Raw genomic sequence first — 21745 nt, forward strand, 5'->3', positions numbered from 1 at the left:
CGCCTGTACGAGAAAACTCCCTTAGTTGCAGCCAAAGAATTAGTATCTTAAGAGAGCAATAACACGAGCCTCTTTTTATACATTTGTGTTTGTTTTTTACACTGTTAAGTGTAACTCTCAGGGATGCAACGATTCACGCAAGCCCCGATTTAATTCGATTTTCAGTTCCCGATTTTCAATTCAATTCGATTTTTTTTTCAAATCGCTACTACGCTTGTCTCTGTGCGCTAGTGTGGTGCAGCAGCCGTCCACAAACGCAATACGCAATGATGTTTGCCGCAAGTGCATAATTTGATCTACACATTCAAAATGTGTGGTATGCATCAGGGATGGAAAAAAACCTTAAAGATTAGGAGGAACATCTTTTTTTTTTAGCACATTAATATATTCTAATGACCTAGGTATGTTGTCTTTTCTTAGTTGTTGCTGTATAGAGCTCTGAACACTGTCTGACTTGACTCGAATCGATTATTCGATTAATTGATTTTATTATATTTTTGCATCGATGCATATTTTAAGCAGTTTAAATCGATTTTAAATCGATTTTCGATGAATCGTTACATCCCTAGCAACTGTAAATTGGTGGCTTGGTGATGAAGTGCCACCTCCATGAGCGAGAATACAGTTGATGGCTTTACTGTCTAAATACGTTTTATTCCAAATCCAAATGAAAACAGTGGAACACCGCCACCTCAGGTCATCAAACTGCACCTTGAGCCCTGGCTGAATTTTCTCAAAACAGGACAAATTGAATGAGTTAAAACACCTGGAAAATGTTTTCATTCGTGCATAAATTGCACAACGTCGTCTTTAGAAAAAAAAAAAAAAAAAAGTAGCAAATCAAGAGGAAGAGCAGCGCCCTGGACCGGATTGTGTTTGACCTTCGAGGTTCCGCTGTATTTCATATTTATATTTCCCATCATTTTTTTGGACCGCTGCGTATTTTCGTGCGCCGGCGCTTCTCGCCAAAGCTTCGGGTTAATTTTTCCCATCAACCGATCCGAGCTGAATGTGTCTTTTCTGGTGGCGCCTCATTGTAGCGCGTCTGCCACTTGTCAGACTTATTCGCTGTGAAAGCTCTTCCCTCCAGAGCAAACAGTCCACAAGGCCGGCGGACAGCTCGGCCGGCCGGGCCAGCCTCGTTCCTAATCCTGCGGGCCAGGCGCGGCGCAGAGTAAATACATGAACAGTTTTACGTTGCTATCGTGCATCCCCCCCCCCCAAATCCAACCGTTCTTTGTCCCGCGCCATATAAAACATCGGCGCTGCGATTTGTTTATGCCGAGCCTGCTGAATACAGCTGCGCTCTGTAGCCTCATTACACCTTGAAAATAAAATTATTTATTGCCTGGCGCTATATTTAGACATTTGAACATGACCGGCCGCCGCGTGAAATGGAGATTTCTTAGCGTCTAAAATGTCACTTGTTAGCCTCTGCCAAGGCCCCAACAGCACAAGTCTGCAATGTGCCGCGTCTCTTTCATTACTAATAAAACAACGTTGAGTAAAGTTGTGCGCCCAAAGAAGACGTTATGCTGATTTGCGAGTTGGACGACGATTTGTGTTTTGATTGTGTGTCAGTTTCGGCTTATGAGACTCGGGAGAACTAAAGCCCCAAAAATGTTGCGGTGGAGCCCCGACGAAAAGAGCCGACCGTAAGCACCATCTCGGCTCAGCCGGACTTCAGATGAACTCCGTCTTAATCCCACGGCAACCCTTGTCGCACGCTTCTTTTTCAACCTTTGACGGCTAAACTGCGCACCTTCACGTCAACGCAGCACGCATTTATCCGTATCAACGGAGCGGCAACGGCGCTGACTCAACACTTTTGAGTTGTTAGAGGGCCCATTTTCTGGGGAATTGGGTGTTGATGAGCTGAGGAGGAGGAGGGAGGCCGGGCGAGCTGGGTGGTCCCCGACTTGGTTCGGACCATCACCCGGCCTTTCGTTGGAGCGCTGGCCTGGCTCTCCGCGGAGCCGTAACCATCTTTTACCGCCGCGTTTGTGTGTGTGCGTGGGAGGGTCGAGGGTTTAGCCTTTTAAGCCCTCGCACCGCGAAGGCCCGGCTTGTCAAATTTAATGTGCATTTTCCGAGGCGAGGAGAGGTGAGTGGAGGCCGGCTGGCACGTAACCGCCTCCCCCTGTGAGGGGATTTTCGAACAATACTTTTAGTACCAGATGTGGGAGGGCGGGGCCAATAACGTTGGAATTTTAAAAGCCTCTTTTACATGCTAATTCCATGTTAGAGGACATAACAGGAGATGCAGCCTTTATCCTGCAGTGTGTTTTTATTTATCAATCAATCAATCACATCGATCACGTTTTATTTATATAGCACTTTTCATACATACAAATGCAACTCAAAAGTGCTGTAAAATATCCAAAGCAAAACATAAAAAAAAAAAAAAAAAAAATTTTTAGAACCAAGCGGATGCGGCCGGAAATTTCACACAGCGACTCGGCATCGCCCGGTTAGACAATTACTAATTGGATGAGGACAACAACGTCAGGTGTGACGTATCAAGTGGTTGATGAACAGCGACAACACAACATGACACACAAGGAACGTTGTTGGCCATAACTTGTAAAAAAAAATTTAAAAAAATGCGTTGGAGCAAACATTAGGAAACAGGTCTCAAAGTGGAAGTTTTTTTAAATGGTTTCAACATTTTGCTGAAACATACTTAAAATCTCCCAAACACATTGCTTTGTGGCTGTTTTTTTTTTTTTTTTTTTTTGGAAGGAACTGGGGGCCTTAGATGAAGAGGAGGAACTTAGGAGCAGTTCAGAATACACGCCAAAAAAAATGCTGGGTTGTTTTCCTCACCCACTCACGGATTTGCACCGATTGGGTTACTTTATACCCCAGGTTGGGTTGAAGCTGGTCACCATTTTGACACTTTTGCTGCGTACTGAAGCGGAAGTTAATTTAACGTGACATTCTTAGAGGATGTAATCGGTGGCCGGTGGGCTCATTGGGTAACATCGGCGATACAGCGGCCGGGGTCCCGATTGCCGTCGGCATGCGACGTGGGCGGCTTGCGTCAGGCAGGGCATCTGGTGTAAAAAAGTGTGCCAAACGTATCATGCAAGTGACTTGCTGTGGCGACCCTGACAGGGGAAAGTTGCTTCTTCTTAGAAAATGTTGCTAATCAAATGTGCGTTTTTAATCACAGCTATACAGATAATCTCTTTGTAGCTTTAACACATCAATATGAGTAGGTTTTTACCTCTTGTATCCCCAGTTCAAATAAGTTGTCTACTCTATAAAATTTGGGTTTGCATGTATCCACATTATCTCAGTTGTTTGTATGTATTTCCCCACTATTTTTTTTCTTTTTGGGTTGTACAGGTTAGAGTTTCAAAGTTCCTTTTTTTTTGTCATATTACAAAAACCTGGCATTTGAATAGGGATGTGTAGACTTTTATCCACTCTTCACATATCACAGAAGGAAGAATGGTATTGAAATATTTTTTTTATCCACTTTTGGTGCGAGGGCTGTGCAATTCATTGAAATTCAATTACGATTATTACACTCCACCATTACAAAATTGGCCTCATCTTAAAAAAAACGATTATTAATATCCATTTCTATCCAACGTTTGTTTACACGAGGAAATCATACTTGAATTTATACATTTGCACCTTTAAAAATGTTTTAATACTAATTGTATACATTTTGTTGACATCTATTTGTCTTTGTTTTTTTACGTTTTAAACATTTTCTTCTTTTGTACCCCCAAAATAAATGATCATTTGAATAATCATGATTTCAATTATGACCAAAAATAATCACGATTAACAATTTTTTTCCCTCATCGAGCAGCCCTACTCGGAGCGCATTTATCGTGTTGATGGCGGTCCGTCCGTAAAGAATCATTTCTGTTTTGACTGGATTGCTGTCGTGTAAACCTCCAAAAAGTGACGATGACTTCCTCATACCCGTGCGGTGCGTGCGCATTTGTTCTGCGCGAGGTTCATCCGTCGGCCTTGCGAGGATTCCTCCCGAGGCATCAGCAGAAAAAATGCCTGCGGCGACGAGTCGACGTGAACCTTTTGGAACACAAATAAAGCGAGTGTCCCGAGTGCGGTGGATGGGCGGGGCCGAGAGCAGTTATTCATCGGCCTCCTCAATGTAGCTTTACATTGCCACTGTATAGTCTAGATGTAGCGACTGTCGACCTCAACGTTTCCTCTCCTCGCCTTCAAAATAAGGGGGTGGGGGGCGGCGGCGGAGGGAAGTCGCCCAGCCGTGTCCACAGCTCCTCTCGGACACAGCGCGCAGGCCGGCCGCGTGACACCAGTGTAAACTCCCGGCTGTCTGGTCCTCTCATCCGCCTTCTACTGAGCAACCCTTTCATTTTCCACAGGAAGAAAATATTTATTTGGGTTTGGGGTTTTTGTGCCTGTTTTTCTCACTCTCATCGAGCCTGTCTTTCCCCTTTCCACTGACATGAGGACAAGAGTCCTCTTTTCCTCCTATTTTCTGTTTAATTATTGCCATTTTCCCGAGCAGCACATAATTCTCTTCATTTTCCTGACTTGGCAGCAGTGGGATATTGACACACATGGCATAATGCAAGCAGCTTTTTTTTTTTTTCAACAGGCGTGGTGTAAAGCAGGGATGGATGGGCAACTTTAATGTTGGAGTGGGCCACAATTTTTCATATATATAAATATTTCATGTTTGATAATGCATTTTTCAATGTATTCATAATATCCTAACCCAACCACAGAGGGGTTGAAACAATAAAATAATGACATACTGTATTTTTTTTCCCAGTGCAAGGGCTGTCCTGCATAAAAATGACCATTCAAGGACAGCACAAAACTGCTTAACAAGAAACCAGTATCAAGTTCAAGTCACTCATTTTGTAATTTTTTTCACAAAAATAAACTCACTCAAAATGTTAACATGTTCGATGTTTGACCTTGATATCACTCCAAATCCGCAAAACATTATTTGGACTACTCACGTTGTCATATAGGGCAGTGTAAGCGCAACTCACACGTGTCTGCCAACTAGTGGTGACTGGTGATATTAGAGGTTAAAACATTCAACCCCTGCATATTTGCAGTTCGGCACCCATGGATTTGTTTTCTTTTCCTTTTTTTTTTTCAATATTTTTCATATTTTGAATTCATCCCATTTTTTTCCCACGGAAAACCTATATTGAATGGTTATCATTGTTTTTTGAAGAATTTTTTGTCACAGCCAACAAAAATGTCTTGGAATCCTTCACAATTATTCAGTCTAATAAATGGTGTGCAACTTTTTTTTAAATTGGTGCAAGTTTTTTGAGATACCGAGCCATTATTCAAGTGATTTATTTGTATTTTATTTTTTCATTTGAACTCGACTCAACGCGCTTTACAGTAAGCATCGGTCTGGCACATAGGTAACAATTCCTCAGAAAAGAAGCCTCAAGCAGTTTAACGGTGCCAATAGTGGCATTTCCATTTTTTTTTTCGTTACGAGCACGGTGAATTAAACTTGTATCTCATTTCTCTTTGACCCCTTTCAGGCAATTTGAACGTGACCCTGCAGGTGTGGGACATTGGAGGCCAAACGTTAGGAGGGAAAATGCTGGATAAATACGTGTACGGAGCTCACGTAAGTCACCTTAGCGCGCATGTACACAAGCTACCGCCAACACTTTTTATACCACTAACCTAACGAAACAATCGGCGCTTTCTTACGGTTTAAAGGGGGCATGGATGGCCTCAGTCAATTTGGGCAATTGGGGGAATTAAGCGCTCGTCACTGCGGTGGGACAGTAACAGGAAGAACAGGAAGGATTAGTTTTGAGCCGCGTCGGTGACTCCGCTCGCGCTTATTATTACAGTCTCGTCAGACCTCCCGGCGGCAGCCATATGATAATAAACCCAAGTCGTCGACTGACACACGAACTGACGGTGAATGCCGCAGCAGGCCGGTGGAAGCTCACAATTTGTGTCAAAGTGATGAGGCCATGTAGGAATTGGCAACATCGGCAAAGAAGAAGGATAACAGTACTATAGGATATCTTCGCCCAAAATGACAGATGAGGCTGACGTTGCTGCTACGACGTGCTCCTTGTCGGTTCATCCGCCGGGGCGAAAGCATTCAACTGATCCTTTTCCCTTCATTGTGTATGTAAAAACGTAATTATTTTACGTTAATTATTATGCTACACATCCCAAGTTACTCAGTCTAAAAATGTGCCCTGGGCAGTAAATACAACCGCTTGGTTAGTAGGCAGTAGGCAGGCGGCAGTCAAGCGCTTTCCGTCGCCTGCAGAGCATCTCTTGTTTGAAGAGGCCTACTTTAAGACGTGTAAAAAAGATAGATGGTGCGTAGTTGTCGTGCATTAGTGCCTCATGGCAAGTTGTCTGGCTGGTTTCATGCGAGCGCTGCGTGGAACCTGCGATCCTATTGTTCCGCCCTGCATCCTGTAATCAATCATGTTGTGTCCGGAAGGGCGAGCGGTAATCCATGAGCGTCGTGAGCTGTCCACACCGAGCGCGCAGATTGTGACAGTGCGTCTCTGCCGAACAATCGGCCCTTCAGTCATGCTGCGCTTGACGGTAACAGAGGAAACATTCACCGCGCTGGCCCGGACACAGCTCCGATGTGGAGATCACGTAACCTCTATTTCAGTGCCCCCCCCCCCTCGCCCCTCCCAAATTATTTGCGCCAAGTACCACCGAACTGTCTTAGCAGCACCAGAATGACTAACATTAAAATATAAAGTGGGCCCAAGTGTGCATTCCAAATGAGGCCAAATGTTATTGTAAGCCACTGTAACAGTTTGCAATTTGAATAGTAACACTGCGCCTAAATCTAGAAAAAGAACAAAAATAGTATTTAGAGGGGACATCAACCCAAACATATTTTGTTTCAAGAATATGTTCTATGCAGGCCCACTATTTGAAACAAGGCTATATAATTAATTCAAGTTAAGCAGCAAAATCCACATGTTTTTAGCCATTTTAGGGGGCGGCCATTTTGTCACTTCTGTCGACTGAAAATGACATCACAACTGCTCAGTGCTCAGGTAACGGCCAATCACGGCTCACCTGTTTTCTGAAGCTGAACCATGATTGGTCATTACCTGAGCCCTGAGCAGTTGTGATGTCATTTTAAGCCGACAGAAGTGACAAAATGGCTGCCCCCTAAAATGGCTAAAAACGAGTGGATTTTGCTGCTTAACTCATATTCCACAAACACAATATTCATCAGTATGCTATGTTTCAACATATTGTTGAAAAAAAATATGTTTGGGTTGACTTTCGCTTTAAATGATGATTAGAAATAGAATTAAATATTTTGCACATGCAATACTTAGAATAAAAATCATACTTGACTAAATGTTTGGATACAAACGCTTCCAAAATATTAGGTGCATGCCTTGTACTTAACTTAAAACTTGTATGGGACATGAATAATTATTTTAATATGTTTTTATTGTATTTCACATTTTAATATACCTTTGATTAGCATTTAATTCAGTAATTCTTGTGCATGCCCCCACAGCGAGCTCGTGTCCAACTAGTGGCACTCATCATACTGCACTTTGATAACACTAATTACAAACTTGTGTAAGATTGCGTTCTGTTCTGTTCCTCTCCAATGTAGGGTGTTCTCCTTGTGTATGACATCACCAATTACCAGAGCTTTGAGAATCTGGAGGATTGGTTCAGCATGGTGAAAAAGGCCAACGAGGAGTCTGATGTCCAGCCCGTCGTCTCCCTGGTTGGAAACAAAAGTGAGTTTGTTTGTGACATTAGTTGAATAACCCACGACTGCCCAAAGATTTTTTTTCCACAGCTAATACGATTGCTTTACATACGCCGGATGATTCCTCCATTTCGTTGCTGTCCCGTGAAAAACAATTATGTCCAAATTTTTGAAAAAAATAAAAAATGAAAATGAAATAAATAAATAAACATTCACGTTAACGTTGTCTGTAATGTGGAAACACCATTCATGTAAAAATAAGAAAATTTAAAAAAAAAAATGGACATAAATATTTTTCACATGACAGCGACGATTTACTCCACCGTGTGCCATATTTCATGTTACATGTCCGTGCAGGAGTGAACGTTTGACGGCAGCAGACGTGCTTGTTGGAGCGCCAGATAACCGATCTTGCATGATATGTCCGTCGATAAGAAGGTAGCTTGGCTTTTGGAGCCATGGGAGTGTTTGTGAACTCTGGGGAGTCACCGGCGATGATTTAGCATCCGCCGACCGTCAGACCTCGGGAGAGCGCTTATCTGCGTCACCCCGGTCTCACGGTCAGATGCTCCTCTCGCCGGCCCTCCTCCCGCGGGCCTTCCTGTTCTCGAATCGGCGATCAGGCGCGTCCTGACGTTAACCAGACGGCTGGGCTGCTATCTCCAAAATAATGAGTAATAATGATGACATCCCATCGGACTGATGCGTTGTCTTGGGTAGCGCTGTGTTATTGTGAAGTGTCAGCATGTGCGTGACGGTCCACCTTGTCGGACGGTGATGAACATTGAGCAGAGTAGCGTCTGCGCACCGGGAGCTCTCATGTTAACTCATGGGGGCCACAGGTCACATTTTAAGGCTCCTGCGTAGAACACATTCACTTGTCTTCACTCGAATGTCTGAAAGCCGGCTTTGGAGGTGGGCGCCACTTGTATTTAGGCTGTAATATTTAAGTATGTACATCCCACCGTCATGCCCCTTCTAATGGCTCTCTTGCTTGAAATAAACCCCATGTGTGTTTTCTGACCAAAAAAAGAAAACTGCAATCCCACACAGATGGCCCCTCTAGGAGCCATCAATCACCTTCTGAATCTCCCAGCACTTCTTTGGATTCATTTATAAGACAACGTGAAGACTCAGTCAAGTCTTTGCTTGGAAGTATGTACAGTACACCACCTTTGCCTGTACTCTTTCAACGGGAAGTCAACCCAAAAATGTTTTCTTCCAGAATATGTTCTATAACAGGCCCACTAGTCTAAAGCTGGCATTCTGGTTAATATTGCGTTTGTGGAATATGAGAAATACAACCCGTTTTTAGCTAGCTCAGGGTGCGGCCATTTTGTCACTTCTGTCGACCGAAGTTGATGATGATCAAAGTTGATCTGGGCTCAGATAACGACCACTCATGGCTTGGCTTCAGAAAACAAGTGAGCCGTGATTGGTCGTTATCATCTGAGCAACTTCGATGTCTTCTCTGTAGACAATAGTGACAAAATGGCCACCCCCTGAGATGGCTAAAAGTTGATGTGTGTACATTTTGCTGCTTAATTTATATTCCACAAACGCAGTATTAATCAGAATGCTGTATTTCAACTAGTGGACCTGAATAGAACATATTCTGGAAAAAAATGTTTGGGCTGACTTCCCCTTTAAGGGGCTTTTACGCGTCACACATCGGTCATATTTGTGTTTTTCCAAGTCAAATTCTTGGTTTGCAACAACAATGAACATGTGATTACGTAGCATTCTTTCTGAATTGAGGCGTCTTTCTGAGCAGTTCCCATGATGTAGGACAAGTTGGGCAACGTATTTGCAACAAACCGAAATAGACGAGCAGACATAACAAGGAGCTTGTAAAAACATGACATTTTTGTGTCTGTGAGGACCTGACTTGTGGGGGATCTGGGTCTTTTGACACCCGGGGACATTTCCACTTAGATAAACTTGAGGTGAACGCTCAGCAGTAGTGTTCATCTCTTTAATAAACATTTTGCCCTCAATTAGTCACTCATGTCCACTTATGACAAATAAATGCTTTTGTTTTCCTTTCTGAAAAAAAAAAATGCTGCATGGTGGCATTGTTCTCATCTCAACTCACACACAACAAGTAGCAGTTTGGTAGGCGATGGAAAAGTCTTCAGAAAGAGGCTTCAAGCCGTTTAATGCCACTGCCAGTTAGTTTTACTTTCAAACTAAACACAAAACAAAGAGAATTACTTGTGGATTTAAAAGAAACCTAACTTTGGCTTAATAGTCAGTTTAGCTTAATGCTAACAGACAATGTAAAACGCCATTAACTAGCCAACGAATACGTTAGGTGTCACAGTGTTCTAACCCTCACAATGTAAGCAGAGTCGTCTTGGTCGTATTAAAGATGAGCTTTAATGATGATGAAGGTGTCTTTAATGGTGATTTGTGTACCAGTCCACTCTTGTCATGGGTTTGCTCCACAATTGTGTGTATGTCTACAGTATGTTCATGTTCAGGGGAGGTATGTGACTTGTTTGTTTTGCTCAGTTTGCCTTGGTTTTTGCTGTTTTTCTGTGTTTTTGTATGATTTTTGTAAGAGTCCTTTTTGTTTTGCTTGTTGAGTAAAGGCTTTAATACTTTAGGTCATTAGGTTATGTCATCGTCCCAAACTCTGCTTCAAAGGTCGAAGAGCCATGAGTGATGGAATTGAAAAAAATGAAGAGCTGACTAGACCAATAATAATAAGCGGAAAATGCTTACATTTGTATGCTTCCTTTGTCAACTAAGCACTATGTACAGCCATCGGTTTTTAACAAAATCGGTTTAGTTAAATATCGAATTTTTCACTTCTATTGTACAAAAAACATACAGAATATCAGTCTAGAGGTGACATAATGCTGCGGGTCTCCTGTAGAGTCACGAAAAGGTGGAGTTGTACAACTTCAGGAGAATTTATCGATTGAAAATGACAGACCACGAGGGGACTGACCACTATTCTGGATTTGTGGAAAAAAATTGAATTTGACCCTTTTTTCTAGATCAAACTCCTCCCAGTATACCAAAATGACCTTGATGAGAGATATTCATTTAGTGCAGGTACAGTATACATGACAAACATTCTGTGAGGCTAGTTGTCTTATTGACTATTGGCAATTTGGACTAATCAAGCAAATGCACCAGATGGGATTCTCTATGATGGTTGCCCGCCTCTTCTTACCTTGGCCCGACTGACCTCTTGTGCCATGTCCGTCCTGGGGAACAACCTCCCCTTTCTTCTTCTTCTAAGCATGCGTCACGCTCCTGGCCCTGACACGTTGCCCAGATCCCCGTGTTGAAGAACGGCACCACTTGTAACAATTCCGAGAGGAAGCCAGTGTAGTATTTTGATGAGGCTTCCCGTGCATGTACTGTGCACACATTCCAAATATGCCCTTAGAATAAAGCAGCTGGTTACACAAGGTCCGAAGGAAAGCTCATTTCTTTCCAAACATATTATAACTGTATGTTAGGAGTGAAGTCCTGTCATTCTTCACATGTTTATTTTTTTCCGTCGTAAAAGTGTTAAACTAGAGGCTAGTAGCTAACTTAAGAAGCCAGTTGCACAGCATGGATGTCACCACCTCATCAGCTGTCACGTCTTCACTCGCTGCTCCTTCTGCTCACTCGCCTCCGCGGCTTTTCCTGCGCTCTTCTTTGAACACATCTTGTTGAGGCTGATCCCACATTTGTAATAATGACGTCAAAAAAGCGACCAAGGCTAAAGAATAAGTAAAACTTGCTCAGAGGTAATGCTTTTGTGACTGATTGAATTGTGCTCAATGTGGTATGCTAAGGCAGAGGGTTTACATTTGAGTTTATTTGAAGAGGCACAACACATTAATGAACATGTACAAGTGTGCAAGATTATAGCCAAAGGCTAATTTCCATCTTTAGTCCCTTCGGCAGGTTGATGTTAAAAACACAAGATAAAATAAATAGGGCAACAGTAGGTAAAAAAAAAACACAGGACATAGACAAACTTGACAAACTTGAGATACATGCAATCTAGGCAGTGTGGTGATGACAATGTTGTTCATCCAGCAGACAGGCGTTAAGATGTTTGATAAAGAGCTTCAGAGACGGGAGTTCACGGATGGTGTTTGGTATTGAGTTCCAGTATGTGATGCACGGACAGAGAAGGTGGTTTGGCTAAATGGACTCTTTCTGAAGGGAATCACACAGTCACCTCTAGAACCAGCTCTTGTTGATTTGTGGGGGATTTTTTTTTTTTTTTTTTTTTTTTACAAATTCAGTAGAGGAGGAGCTTTGTGGTGGAAAATTTTATAAATCAAGATGGCATCAGCGTATTTAATAGTACTGTCCCAAAGTAGGGTCCCAATCAAAGATCCCTAACAGGGAAGACATTTTTTCAAAGACCAATGATAATCCTTACACCATTTAAACATAACTACCATGTGTACCCCTAAATGCCAAAGGAATAAAAAGTTGCCTATTTACCAGGAAAAATGTTATAATGACACATTCGTATTTTCAAAAGGAAAATTTGTAATGTTATGAGAACAAAGTTGTATTAAGTTTAACAAGGGAAAAAAAAGTTATATTTTACCACGTCACTTTCAGAAAATAAAAGTTGACTCTTGTGATATGACATTTTTTTATTCTAGAAAATACAGTACACCTCAATTTCCTGAAAATAATAAAAATAAATAAAATAGGACTATATTCCCGAAAAAGTACGCCTTTTGATTTTGAAAAAAATAGCACTTTATTCATGCAGGGGTGTCAGATTTATGTTGAGATGTTAGTCATTTTAGTGGCAATGTGACAAGATTTGCCAAAAATGACAATCTGTCAAAATGCTGCGTCTGTTTGGAATGGCCACTTCAACCTGAGTTTAACGTACTACAAATTTAGAAAATCGGATGATGTGTTCTGGTGAGGTTTTTTTTCTTTTTCTTTTTTTTTTTCCCTGGGTGAAAATATGTTTTTGGCAGAATGTTGTCTGATATCGACAATAGAAAATCTGGTTCAAAAAACCCAAACTTCTTAACATATCTTCTGTATCCTTTTTGTTTCATCTGCTACTTTGGAAATTCAGATGGGCTGACAAGTTTCAGTTAAAACTATCCACCAATAAGATTGCACAGGCGTGCAATCGAGGTGTCAAAATAATCTCGACACTTCAAAGTGTCACTTGCCCTAAAAATTCAACTTAACTCATTCACTGCCAAAGACGAATTCATTTGTCTTTTCACAGTCCAGCCATTCAATCCCAGGAACTTTTTTTGATATATTTTTTAAAAATGTTCAAACATTAGGGTAAAAGAGGGTCTGAAAATGTCTGGCAGTGAGTGAGTTAAATTGTGCAAAAGGAACATTAAACAGAGTGCGAGTAGTGGAATAGGTCATGTACTTTGGTAAGGAAATATTTTGGGGGGAATTTCTTTCTTATGGATGATTTTACAGGTATTCCATTTCTTTTCAGAAATTCCACAAAGATGGTGGCCACTTGTCACGTTGCGAATTTTAGCACTTTTAATTGGCCCAAAGCTACGGTAGGGAGGACTAACTGGTTTATAATGGTGCAGCCCCCATTTTTAGTTAGTGTATGCACTTTTATAGAACGATGACACATAATTGATCGCAAATAATTTAACAGACCCCCCCGAGCCATCTTGAATTCCTGTGCAAATCTGTCCCAGAAATTTTGATCAATTTAAGAATTTTACAGCAGGTTTTAGCGACCCAGACCCGACCGTCGGCAAACATGTTACGACATGATCTCGTTAATGTGACCTAATATAAATGTCCTTTCCGCTTATGTTAGTACTTCGGTAGACATGCAGTCTGCGTCATTTATCAAACCAATTTGTTATTATTAAGTGGAGATCGCGGGGCCCCGCTCGCTCCCGCACCATCGGCCTTCCCATCGCCAGTGCTCTCTCCCCCAGGAGCTCCGGGACCATCCATCACGGGCTTGCACAGCCCTTATTTGGGGTGACTTAAATGGGTTCAGTTCTCTTAACCCCTCCCCATCACTCATGGGGTTTCTTCGCGGCCGATCCACTCGGGTCCGCCATGGGAAACCCCCTGTCATCTCAGTTCAGCCTTACCTGCTCTCGCTCCTTTTGCCTCGCTGTGTTCTCAATGTTCGCAGTCCTGCACAAACACTAACTCTTTGAATGGCACACTTAGGCTTATCTCACTCTCTTACGCTATGTGTGGACTTGTGCCGTAGCCAACCTTACTCACAGTAATGTCTTTTCATTGGCTCCGTGTCGCTGTTGTGTCAAACAACACGCGCGTGTTTGCCTTGTGCACGCCGCGGCGGATCTCTCCGCATGTCGTTGCCCGTCACGCTTCTCCCTCCGTAGTTTTCCACCCAGCCGCGTGAGAGTCAAAGAGTCAAAACACGGATCTTCTCATGAGAGCGCGCCCTCGCCACCAACATTGTCGGGCTCGATTTGTTTGTCCTTTTCACCATGCCGCAGGTGAAGTTGAAGCCAACGGCGCGAAGCGTTGCGCCCCCCCCCCCCCACCCCCCACCGCCCGTCACCGTCATGCCCCTGTAAAGCCGCTACAGTTCCTGTCTGTTCAGAGTTGGACTGCGCATTTCTCAATAGAGAGATGCTCAGAAGTCCAGGGGTGCAGAGGAGCTCAATGCGCTTCTGTTTTTGGTTTAGCTGAAAAATATTTTTCCTGGCTCAACCCACTCCTACTTAGGTCCTCTTACAACAAACTAAAAGGTCCTAATTGCCCCCGAGGGAAAGGTTTAGCCACAATAGACATGTGGTGGGACAAAAGCCCAGTGCTCTCGTACCCTCCAGCCCTCCCCAGATTGAAGGGATGAACACGTCAGCAGTGTCTGTGTCGCACTGTAGGTTGTGCAACCGCAGTATATACAGCGTATAAACCTAGTTAGGGCATGGTTTACGGGTGGATAAAAACCTGGAATGTCTGCCGTTTGCAGCAAATCCAGCGTTTCCTTTTTCTCTTCACTTTTTATTCGCACTAAAAGGGTCAGCGCAGACGTATCGTGTTGTCCCGGTGACTGTGTTTTCAAGTCTGGAAGTGATGGAAAATGTAGACTCGCGTTACAACTGGACTTAAGTGGGATGAAGGAAGAAGTCCAGCTGCATTACATTGCGACAGACAAGTGGTGTAACGATCCCCGCGGCCAACGCTGAGCTGTGCGACTAGCACTGATTAAGACATACTTGCTAGGGTTTGTTTAAGCTGATTTGCGGCACTTCCAGCACAGAGCGCCGCTGCTAAAAACCCATCGGACAACTTTAAGCAGATCGAACCAAAGCGCTACGATTTAACTGTGACAACTCAACGACTCTGCTGTGGTGCCCCCCCCCCACACACACGGCACTCCTCTCCCCATCTCTTTTGACTCTCGTGCCTGTTAAAACATGGAAAGTCCTCATTCATTCTAGCCATCCATAAAGCAAATATTGTTGCACATGCAGCTGATGATCAGTCTTCCAATGCCGTCTTGTGTGGTCAGTCATGGGCCATTTGAGTTGCACAGCACAGCTTAGCCACCTGACCTGAATCAATCCTGGAACCCTCAGCCTTCTCAGGCTCGACTTTATTTCCTCACTTCTCCACAACATTGATATGGAGGAATTTGTGGACGGGGCTGCGTTGATGCATCTTTTCATCCGTAATTTCCAAAATGTACTTTGAACCTTGACATCACTGGCTCTTTTGACTCCAAAAGTCTGCATTTGTACTCTTTTCTCTTCAAACACCACCGGCGGGGAATGAGAGTTTTTCGGGGGTGATAGCTGAGCCATTACAGAGTAGGGATGGACCGATTATCGGCCCGGCCGATTATCGGCACCGATATTTGGCTTTTTGACGAATATCGGCATCGGCCTTTTTTAAAACGCTGCTGGTCGAGAATAAATCAATTTAAAACAGTGGAAATCAAAACAAAGATATGTGAAAGTTTAACATTTCTGTCATTTTGAAATTTTTGAGGACCTCATTTACTGTAGAAAACTACATGGAGATATTTTTTAAAGTTTTCATTTACCTTTTTAAGACATGCCGAAGACCGTGGGAGATCCCTTTTTGTTAGAATTTTATAGCAGATAATGTATATTGTCAAAAATGTCTTGTAATAATATTTTTTAAAAAATCAACATTATACAAACCTGAAGCATTATTCAATAAACATGCTTAAAGAGGTTGCAACAAAGTCAAGAGTACATTTTGGTTTAGATTTTGACGCCAATATTTTCCTTTTTACTGAAAATGAATATCAGTTATCGGCCTCCTTGACTACTACTAATCGGTATCGGTATCGGCCCTGAAAAAAGCATATTGGTCTATCTCCATTACAGAGGCACCTGAAATTGAGTTCTCCAGCACTGTTGCGTTGGAAGCAATAGTACGTCACACTAGATGCCAAGTGCCAGTTGTGGTCATATCCTGCTTCAGAGGGTTCTGTGCAAAAGGCACAGGCAGATAAATTCTCAATCTTTTGTTATTACTTGCTCATAATTTTTCTGTATCTTTAAGGGATGCTACTGACGGACTACACCGATGCACAAGGTTTTCATTGCACAGGCAGTCTGAGAAGCCTGTTCACACAAGACCATTTTGTTACAAAATTGTTGTACATAAATACATGAAAAAAAAGCTTCAATCTGTTTGAAGATTTTCAAAGTTTTATCCAATCTTACCTCGTTGGTGCTTCGGGGGAGGATAATGGTAATCATCTAGTTGTGTTCATGAGCCACAATCTTAGCACTTCCTTTAATCACCTCTGTTGCAAAAACAACAACAATGTAGTACCCAGAATAGGGTGTTTGAGAGACGCGTACATGACTAGCGCCTAAGTACAAAAACAGTCATCGATATGAATTGGTAGATATGTCACACTTCTTTTGATATCCATGCTTAAGGTGATGCTAAGCTAATATGCATGCTTCCCATTATGTTTGATGGGACAGTCGCCCCTGCTAACATGGCTGCCTTGTACATAATATTTTTTAATTTGAAGGTCCCCCCTGCCTAGGGCTGTGGAATTAATCCAAATTCAATTACAATTATGATTATTACACTCCACGATTACAAAATTGGCATAATTGTAAAAAATTGATTAATGTGCATTGATGTTTGTTTACACCTTTCAATCATACGAGAATTCATACATCTGCACTTTTTTTTTTTTTAAATTTCATAATAACTCATTTTATAAATTTAGTTTGGTCCAAAAGGGACTTACATAATTATAGTGTTTCAAAGAAATGTATTTGTCTTTATATTTTTTTATGTTTTAAAACATTTTCTTGTTTTGTACCCAAAAATAAATGATCGATTGAATAATCGTGATTTCAATTATTACCAAAATAATCCTGATTAATATTTTTTTCATAATCGAGCATCCTTACCCCTCCCTATAGTGCCGCTGCATTACAGCGTTTTGGTTTTAGCCTTCTCTAGTCTACAATGTTTTCTTTTTTTTGTTTCCAGGCCCATGTGGATGGGTATCATTTTGACCGTGTCGTTCAAAAAAAGCAATGAAACCGAACCCAAGCAGAACTTATTTACCATGTCCAGGGTTCAGATTGTAGGTCGAATTTATTAGTAGGGCTGCCACAAACGATTATTTTGCTAGTCGACTAATCACTGACAGTAGTCGCGATTAGTCGACTAAACGGATAATATATAAATCGCGGCAAATCGCAGCAGCAAGCTGCTGCTCTTATAATAAGCCTCATTCGCTTACAGCTTAAATTCTTTATGTACAAACTAATCATGAAGACAAAACGATAGTACATTCAATTTGTATTAAACTTTGCAACTTAAGCCATCATTCCTGACATGTTTATAAATAAGAGAGTGACTTAAATTGATGGCGATACTCTGGCCTTGAAATGTTTAGCTGTAATTCTTTAGTGCGTTTTAAAATTGAACCAAAACTATACACTATGCAGAGTTGCACTAATACAGTGGAATTATCTATGAATACAAAAAGAAGTACTTGTATACATATTTCACTCTTCTTGGGCACCAAGACTTTTTTTTTGCATAATTGCATAATTTAAAAGTAGTAAATTGATCTACACAATCAAAATGTGATATGCACCAGTTACAAAAAAAGGAAGACCCTTTTTTTTTTTTTTTTTTTTTTTTGCACTAGCACAAACTTGCTTCCTTTTTTTAAATGATCGGGCATCCTCATCAGCTGCCATGAAAGGCAGGTTTGCATTGTATTGAGTGTCGGTGAAATGCCGCCGTAACTTTCGGACTCTGTTCCCAACACGAATTAGCCCTTACAGTGTAAGGCTTACACAACTTTACCCACGATGCTTCTGTTTACATCCCCGGGATTACCACCGCTGCGTTGCAGATAGGAAAACAGCCAGCGGGAGAAGAGCGAGACGCGGCAGTCTCGAGAGAAAAATAATGTGCCAAATAAATAAATACTGTATATAAATAAACGACGCGTCGACGATTAAAATGCATTGTCGGCGATTTTGGTCGTCACGGTTAGTCGACTCATCACGGCAGCCCTACTTATTAGTAGTGGTAATGTTTCACTTGCTGTACATTAGATGAGAAGCCCCTGTGAACTTAGTAATTACGACTAGACTCATAGGGATGTGACGCAGCCAACGATGAAGGCTCCCCTGTGCTTGGCAGGAATATTATATTGCATAGCTGTGCTTCAGGCTCACAGAGACACGCATTACTGCTTAGCCATAAAAGTCCACTTAGTTTAACAGCGGCAGGAGAGCTTGGAGGACACCGCCAGCGAAAGCCCGGGCAGCGTCTTGTGCGGTCAGCTCAGTACTGGGCCTTTTGTTCGCTTTTCATGAGTCCTGAGGGTCCGTTAATACAGCCTGCAAGGCCCTTGGACCCATGTTTTACTGGAGTTCTGAACGGCCATGCACTCCAGCTACCGCCAGACGTTTTACATTCCCCGACTTCGGCGGGAGGAAGACCACATTGTAGCAAGGCCACCATAGAGGAGTGTGTGATTGCGCCGCAAAGTGCGAAAGCAACGTGTGCGTGACGCGCACGTGTGCGTCCGTGCGGGCTTTCATGAAAAACGATCGAATGACAAGATGAGCTGTGATCAATGAGCTGTCGACAGAACACTTCTGACCTAGTGGAAAGCAAGTCCCCTGACGTTCCCGGCCGGTTTCAGGCCACCGGGGCGGGGGGCGCCGCCGCACAAAGAACGCTCTGTCTCTGTCAGGATTCCCCCGAGAAGCCTCGCGCAGGCCTCGCTCACCTTCCGCGACACCAGCCGACTAACAGCACTTCATCTGTCCGTACCAGTCGTGATTATGTTGTTACCGAAGCTTTAATATGCTGCTGATTGCTTCTCATTATTCTGTCACCAGTTATATTCGCGTAGATCCACCGGTACAAGGAATTAATTGATAGCACAGAATTGCGACCTTGTTTTGGAGCTACGCTCACCGTGACTTTCCTCTGCTCTGGCTTGAAAGACTACAACAGTCGTTTTGTAATTCAGGCACTTGTGAATTCAATGGATATCATTAAAATAATATTGTTTCAGTATGAAGAAAAATAAATAGTGGTGACCGTAAACAATACTGTGTCTGTTACAATTTCCCTTTCCTCTGAATGCAAGGCACCCTGGTTTCAGAATAAGTGCTTGGTGTCCATAACTCTTAGCAAAATAATATTTCTCAAAGCCCTCTGTGACATTGTAATTATTTTCAGCACGCAATGTAATCGCAGAATAATTTATTGTGCACTTGAGAGACTTTTGTAGGTTGTCAAGTCTAATTGGCTATCTTGTACGACAAAATGCAAGCGTAAATTGAACGCCACATCAATGACCTTGATAGATTCTTTTGCAACTCTATGCAAACATGGCTTTGTGAGCACTGACCACGCTGGAATAGGCCATGCCATTTAGGAGGTCAATTACGCACAATGTTCTTGGTCCTTGTTTAATCTACTAGGCAAGCACTAAAGGTGCTCAATTTTTAACATTAAAATTAGACGGTTCCAAAGCTCTTTGATTTATTTATTTTGAGCTTAGAAATGATTTAAGACAACTCCCGGAGACTTTACAAGTTCACATTATTTATCAAAAACAAGCATTCCAGAATGGATTGTGTTCCACATAGGAGGTTCCCCGGCATTATACAACAGACAAAGGCACAACCAATCCCACAAACGTCCATATTTGTCTCCTGAGCCTGTTTTATTTCGAATGGCTCTTAGTATTTCATCACAATGCAAGTGAACAAAATCAATTTGAATAGCCATTTAATCAAAAAAGGCTCGCCAGATCTTGCAGTTGATGGAAGCCTGCGTGGACCACATCCAACCACCGCACGGCTTGATTTACTTTGTGCCGACAGTTTCTGGAGCAGTTTGTTTGATAACCGTCACGTCACCATAACCAGTCTGCATTGGCTCACTTTTGTCATTGAGGGGGAAACTGAAGAAAACCCAGAGGGGTCTGTTAGCTAATGTTGGAAGCGATAGGTTCTCCCCTGGGGTTGATTAGTTTCGACCGAGTAACTTTCTTTTAATAGGATATGACCCCTTAGAGCCCCCTGACAACAAGCGGCCCACCGTGTCTATCACATTCCACCCTCAGTCCGCAGACTAGGCCGAGCTGCTGCTTAGCTTAAAATGCCAGAAATGAACTGTGGTACGTCAGGCGTATTCTCATGCCGTCCATTGCTGGGAAACTTGTTGCAATTGGTCCCCAGCAGCCTCCGTTCAGGTCCGGTAACTAGGTGTCTATGTTATTGCAGCGTGCTTTTAAAAAGCCCACTGATGATGATTACGACACAGCTATTAGCCTATTGTTTGGCCTTGGCAGCTTGTGCGGAAATATGAAAATTACATTGCAACACATCTGGAATTGGAGGATAAATGAAATGAAAACAATTCCAAGCGAACATGTTACCAATATTACATAATTTGTAAGAATGTTTTTTTTTTTTTTTTTGCTTGTTTTATATATACATTTTACATTCCAAATGTTTTTCTAAAGTACACTACTGTAGAGTGTAATTATCCGTATCAAAAACATCATGACAAACTTTTTTGTTGGTGCCCGTTGGTTTTCTGGAATAGTCGAATTGTATTTCTATTCCTTCGAATGGGGAAAGAGGAATCGGGGTGCAAGCGTGGTCATTGGAATGAGGCACCACTGTGTCATTTACAGTAGATGACTAATGGCTTATGGCTAAGTACAGCTACCACACTTTGCATGACTCTCTGTTGTCCAACTTTCCATGGTTGCGACTGAATTTTTTCAGTCGTGGACAACAATAAACCCCATCATCTAAATAACGGCTACTTGTGATAAAAAAGCCTCCTATATCCATCAGATATTTATCTCCAACTGCTCACTCAAAATTCACGGCATTGGCATGCGGTTATTTTAAATAAACAGTGACGGCGACCAGAACGAGGGAGAGCCATCACTCTTGACGAGTGATGATCCACTCCACTATCTCTTATGCGCTCGGAGGACTAAACAGTTTAAGGTCGTGTTTGCAGTCACTTCCTCCGGGTTGTTAAGCTGATGTACAGTTTGACAGACATAGAAGGAAACCAGAACATGGCGGGAAGATTGTTTTGACCTGATAAGTAGAGATGGGTACATTAGGAAGACAAACTGAGCAAAACACTAAAAACGCTGGGATTAGTCTTGTATTCAGACTAGAAAGACAGATTGATAGCCGCATGCAACGAAATTCTCCCGAAAGAAAATGAGGACCCCGTCTTCGTAGTGTTTTTGCGGATCCTGCCGGATCATGTCACTTCCAGTGATGTACAATTGCACTGAATCACATTGGGAAGTTTGTCTTCTAGGGCTGCACAATATATCGCAGAAAAATATCGTTTTGGTGATAATGGCGCGTGCAATTTTCAGATCGCAAAGATGTGCAAAACGTTTTATATGGAATAATCTGACTTTGACCAGTCAGATGCAACGTTAAATGCACATGGCCATCCGATAGGTAAACAGTATTTCGATGCATGACTAACACTAAATGATTGCAAAAACTCAAATCTAACTAGAGGTGCAAC

General features: G+C 42.3%; 1 protein-coding gene across 2 annotated transcripts in view; it reads left to right on the top strand.

Moving 5' to 3' along the window:
• rab28 (RAB28, member RAS oncogene family) overlaps window positions 1–21745 on the top strand; it is a 42249-nt gene that overhangs the window by 9017 nt on the left and 11487 nt on the right. For both annotated transcript variants that reach the window (XM_086024206.1, XM_086024207.1), the window contains exons 3-4: window positions 5526–5614; window positions 7619–7748. In XM_086024206.1, the coding sequence (XP_085880332.1) occupies window positions 5526–5614; window positions 7619–7748 (219 nt within the window). The remainder of the gene's footprint in view (window positions 1–5525; window positions 5615–7618; window positions 7749–21745) is intronic.

This window comes from Filicampus tigris, chromosome 2 (assembly GCF_054856515.1).
Source record: "Filicampus tigris isolate MCC_2025a chromosome 2, RoL_Ftig_1.0, whole genome shotgun sequence".
In the NCBI taxonomy this organism is placed as follows: domain Eukaryota; kingdom Metazoa; phylum Chordata; class Actinopteri; order Syngnathiformes; family Syngnathidae; genus Filicampus; species Filicampus tigris.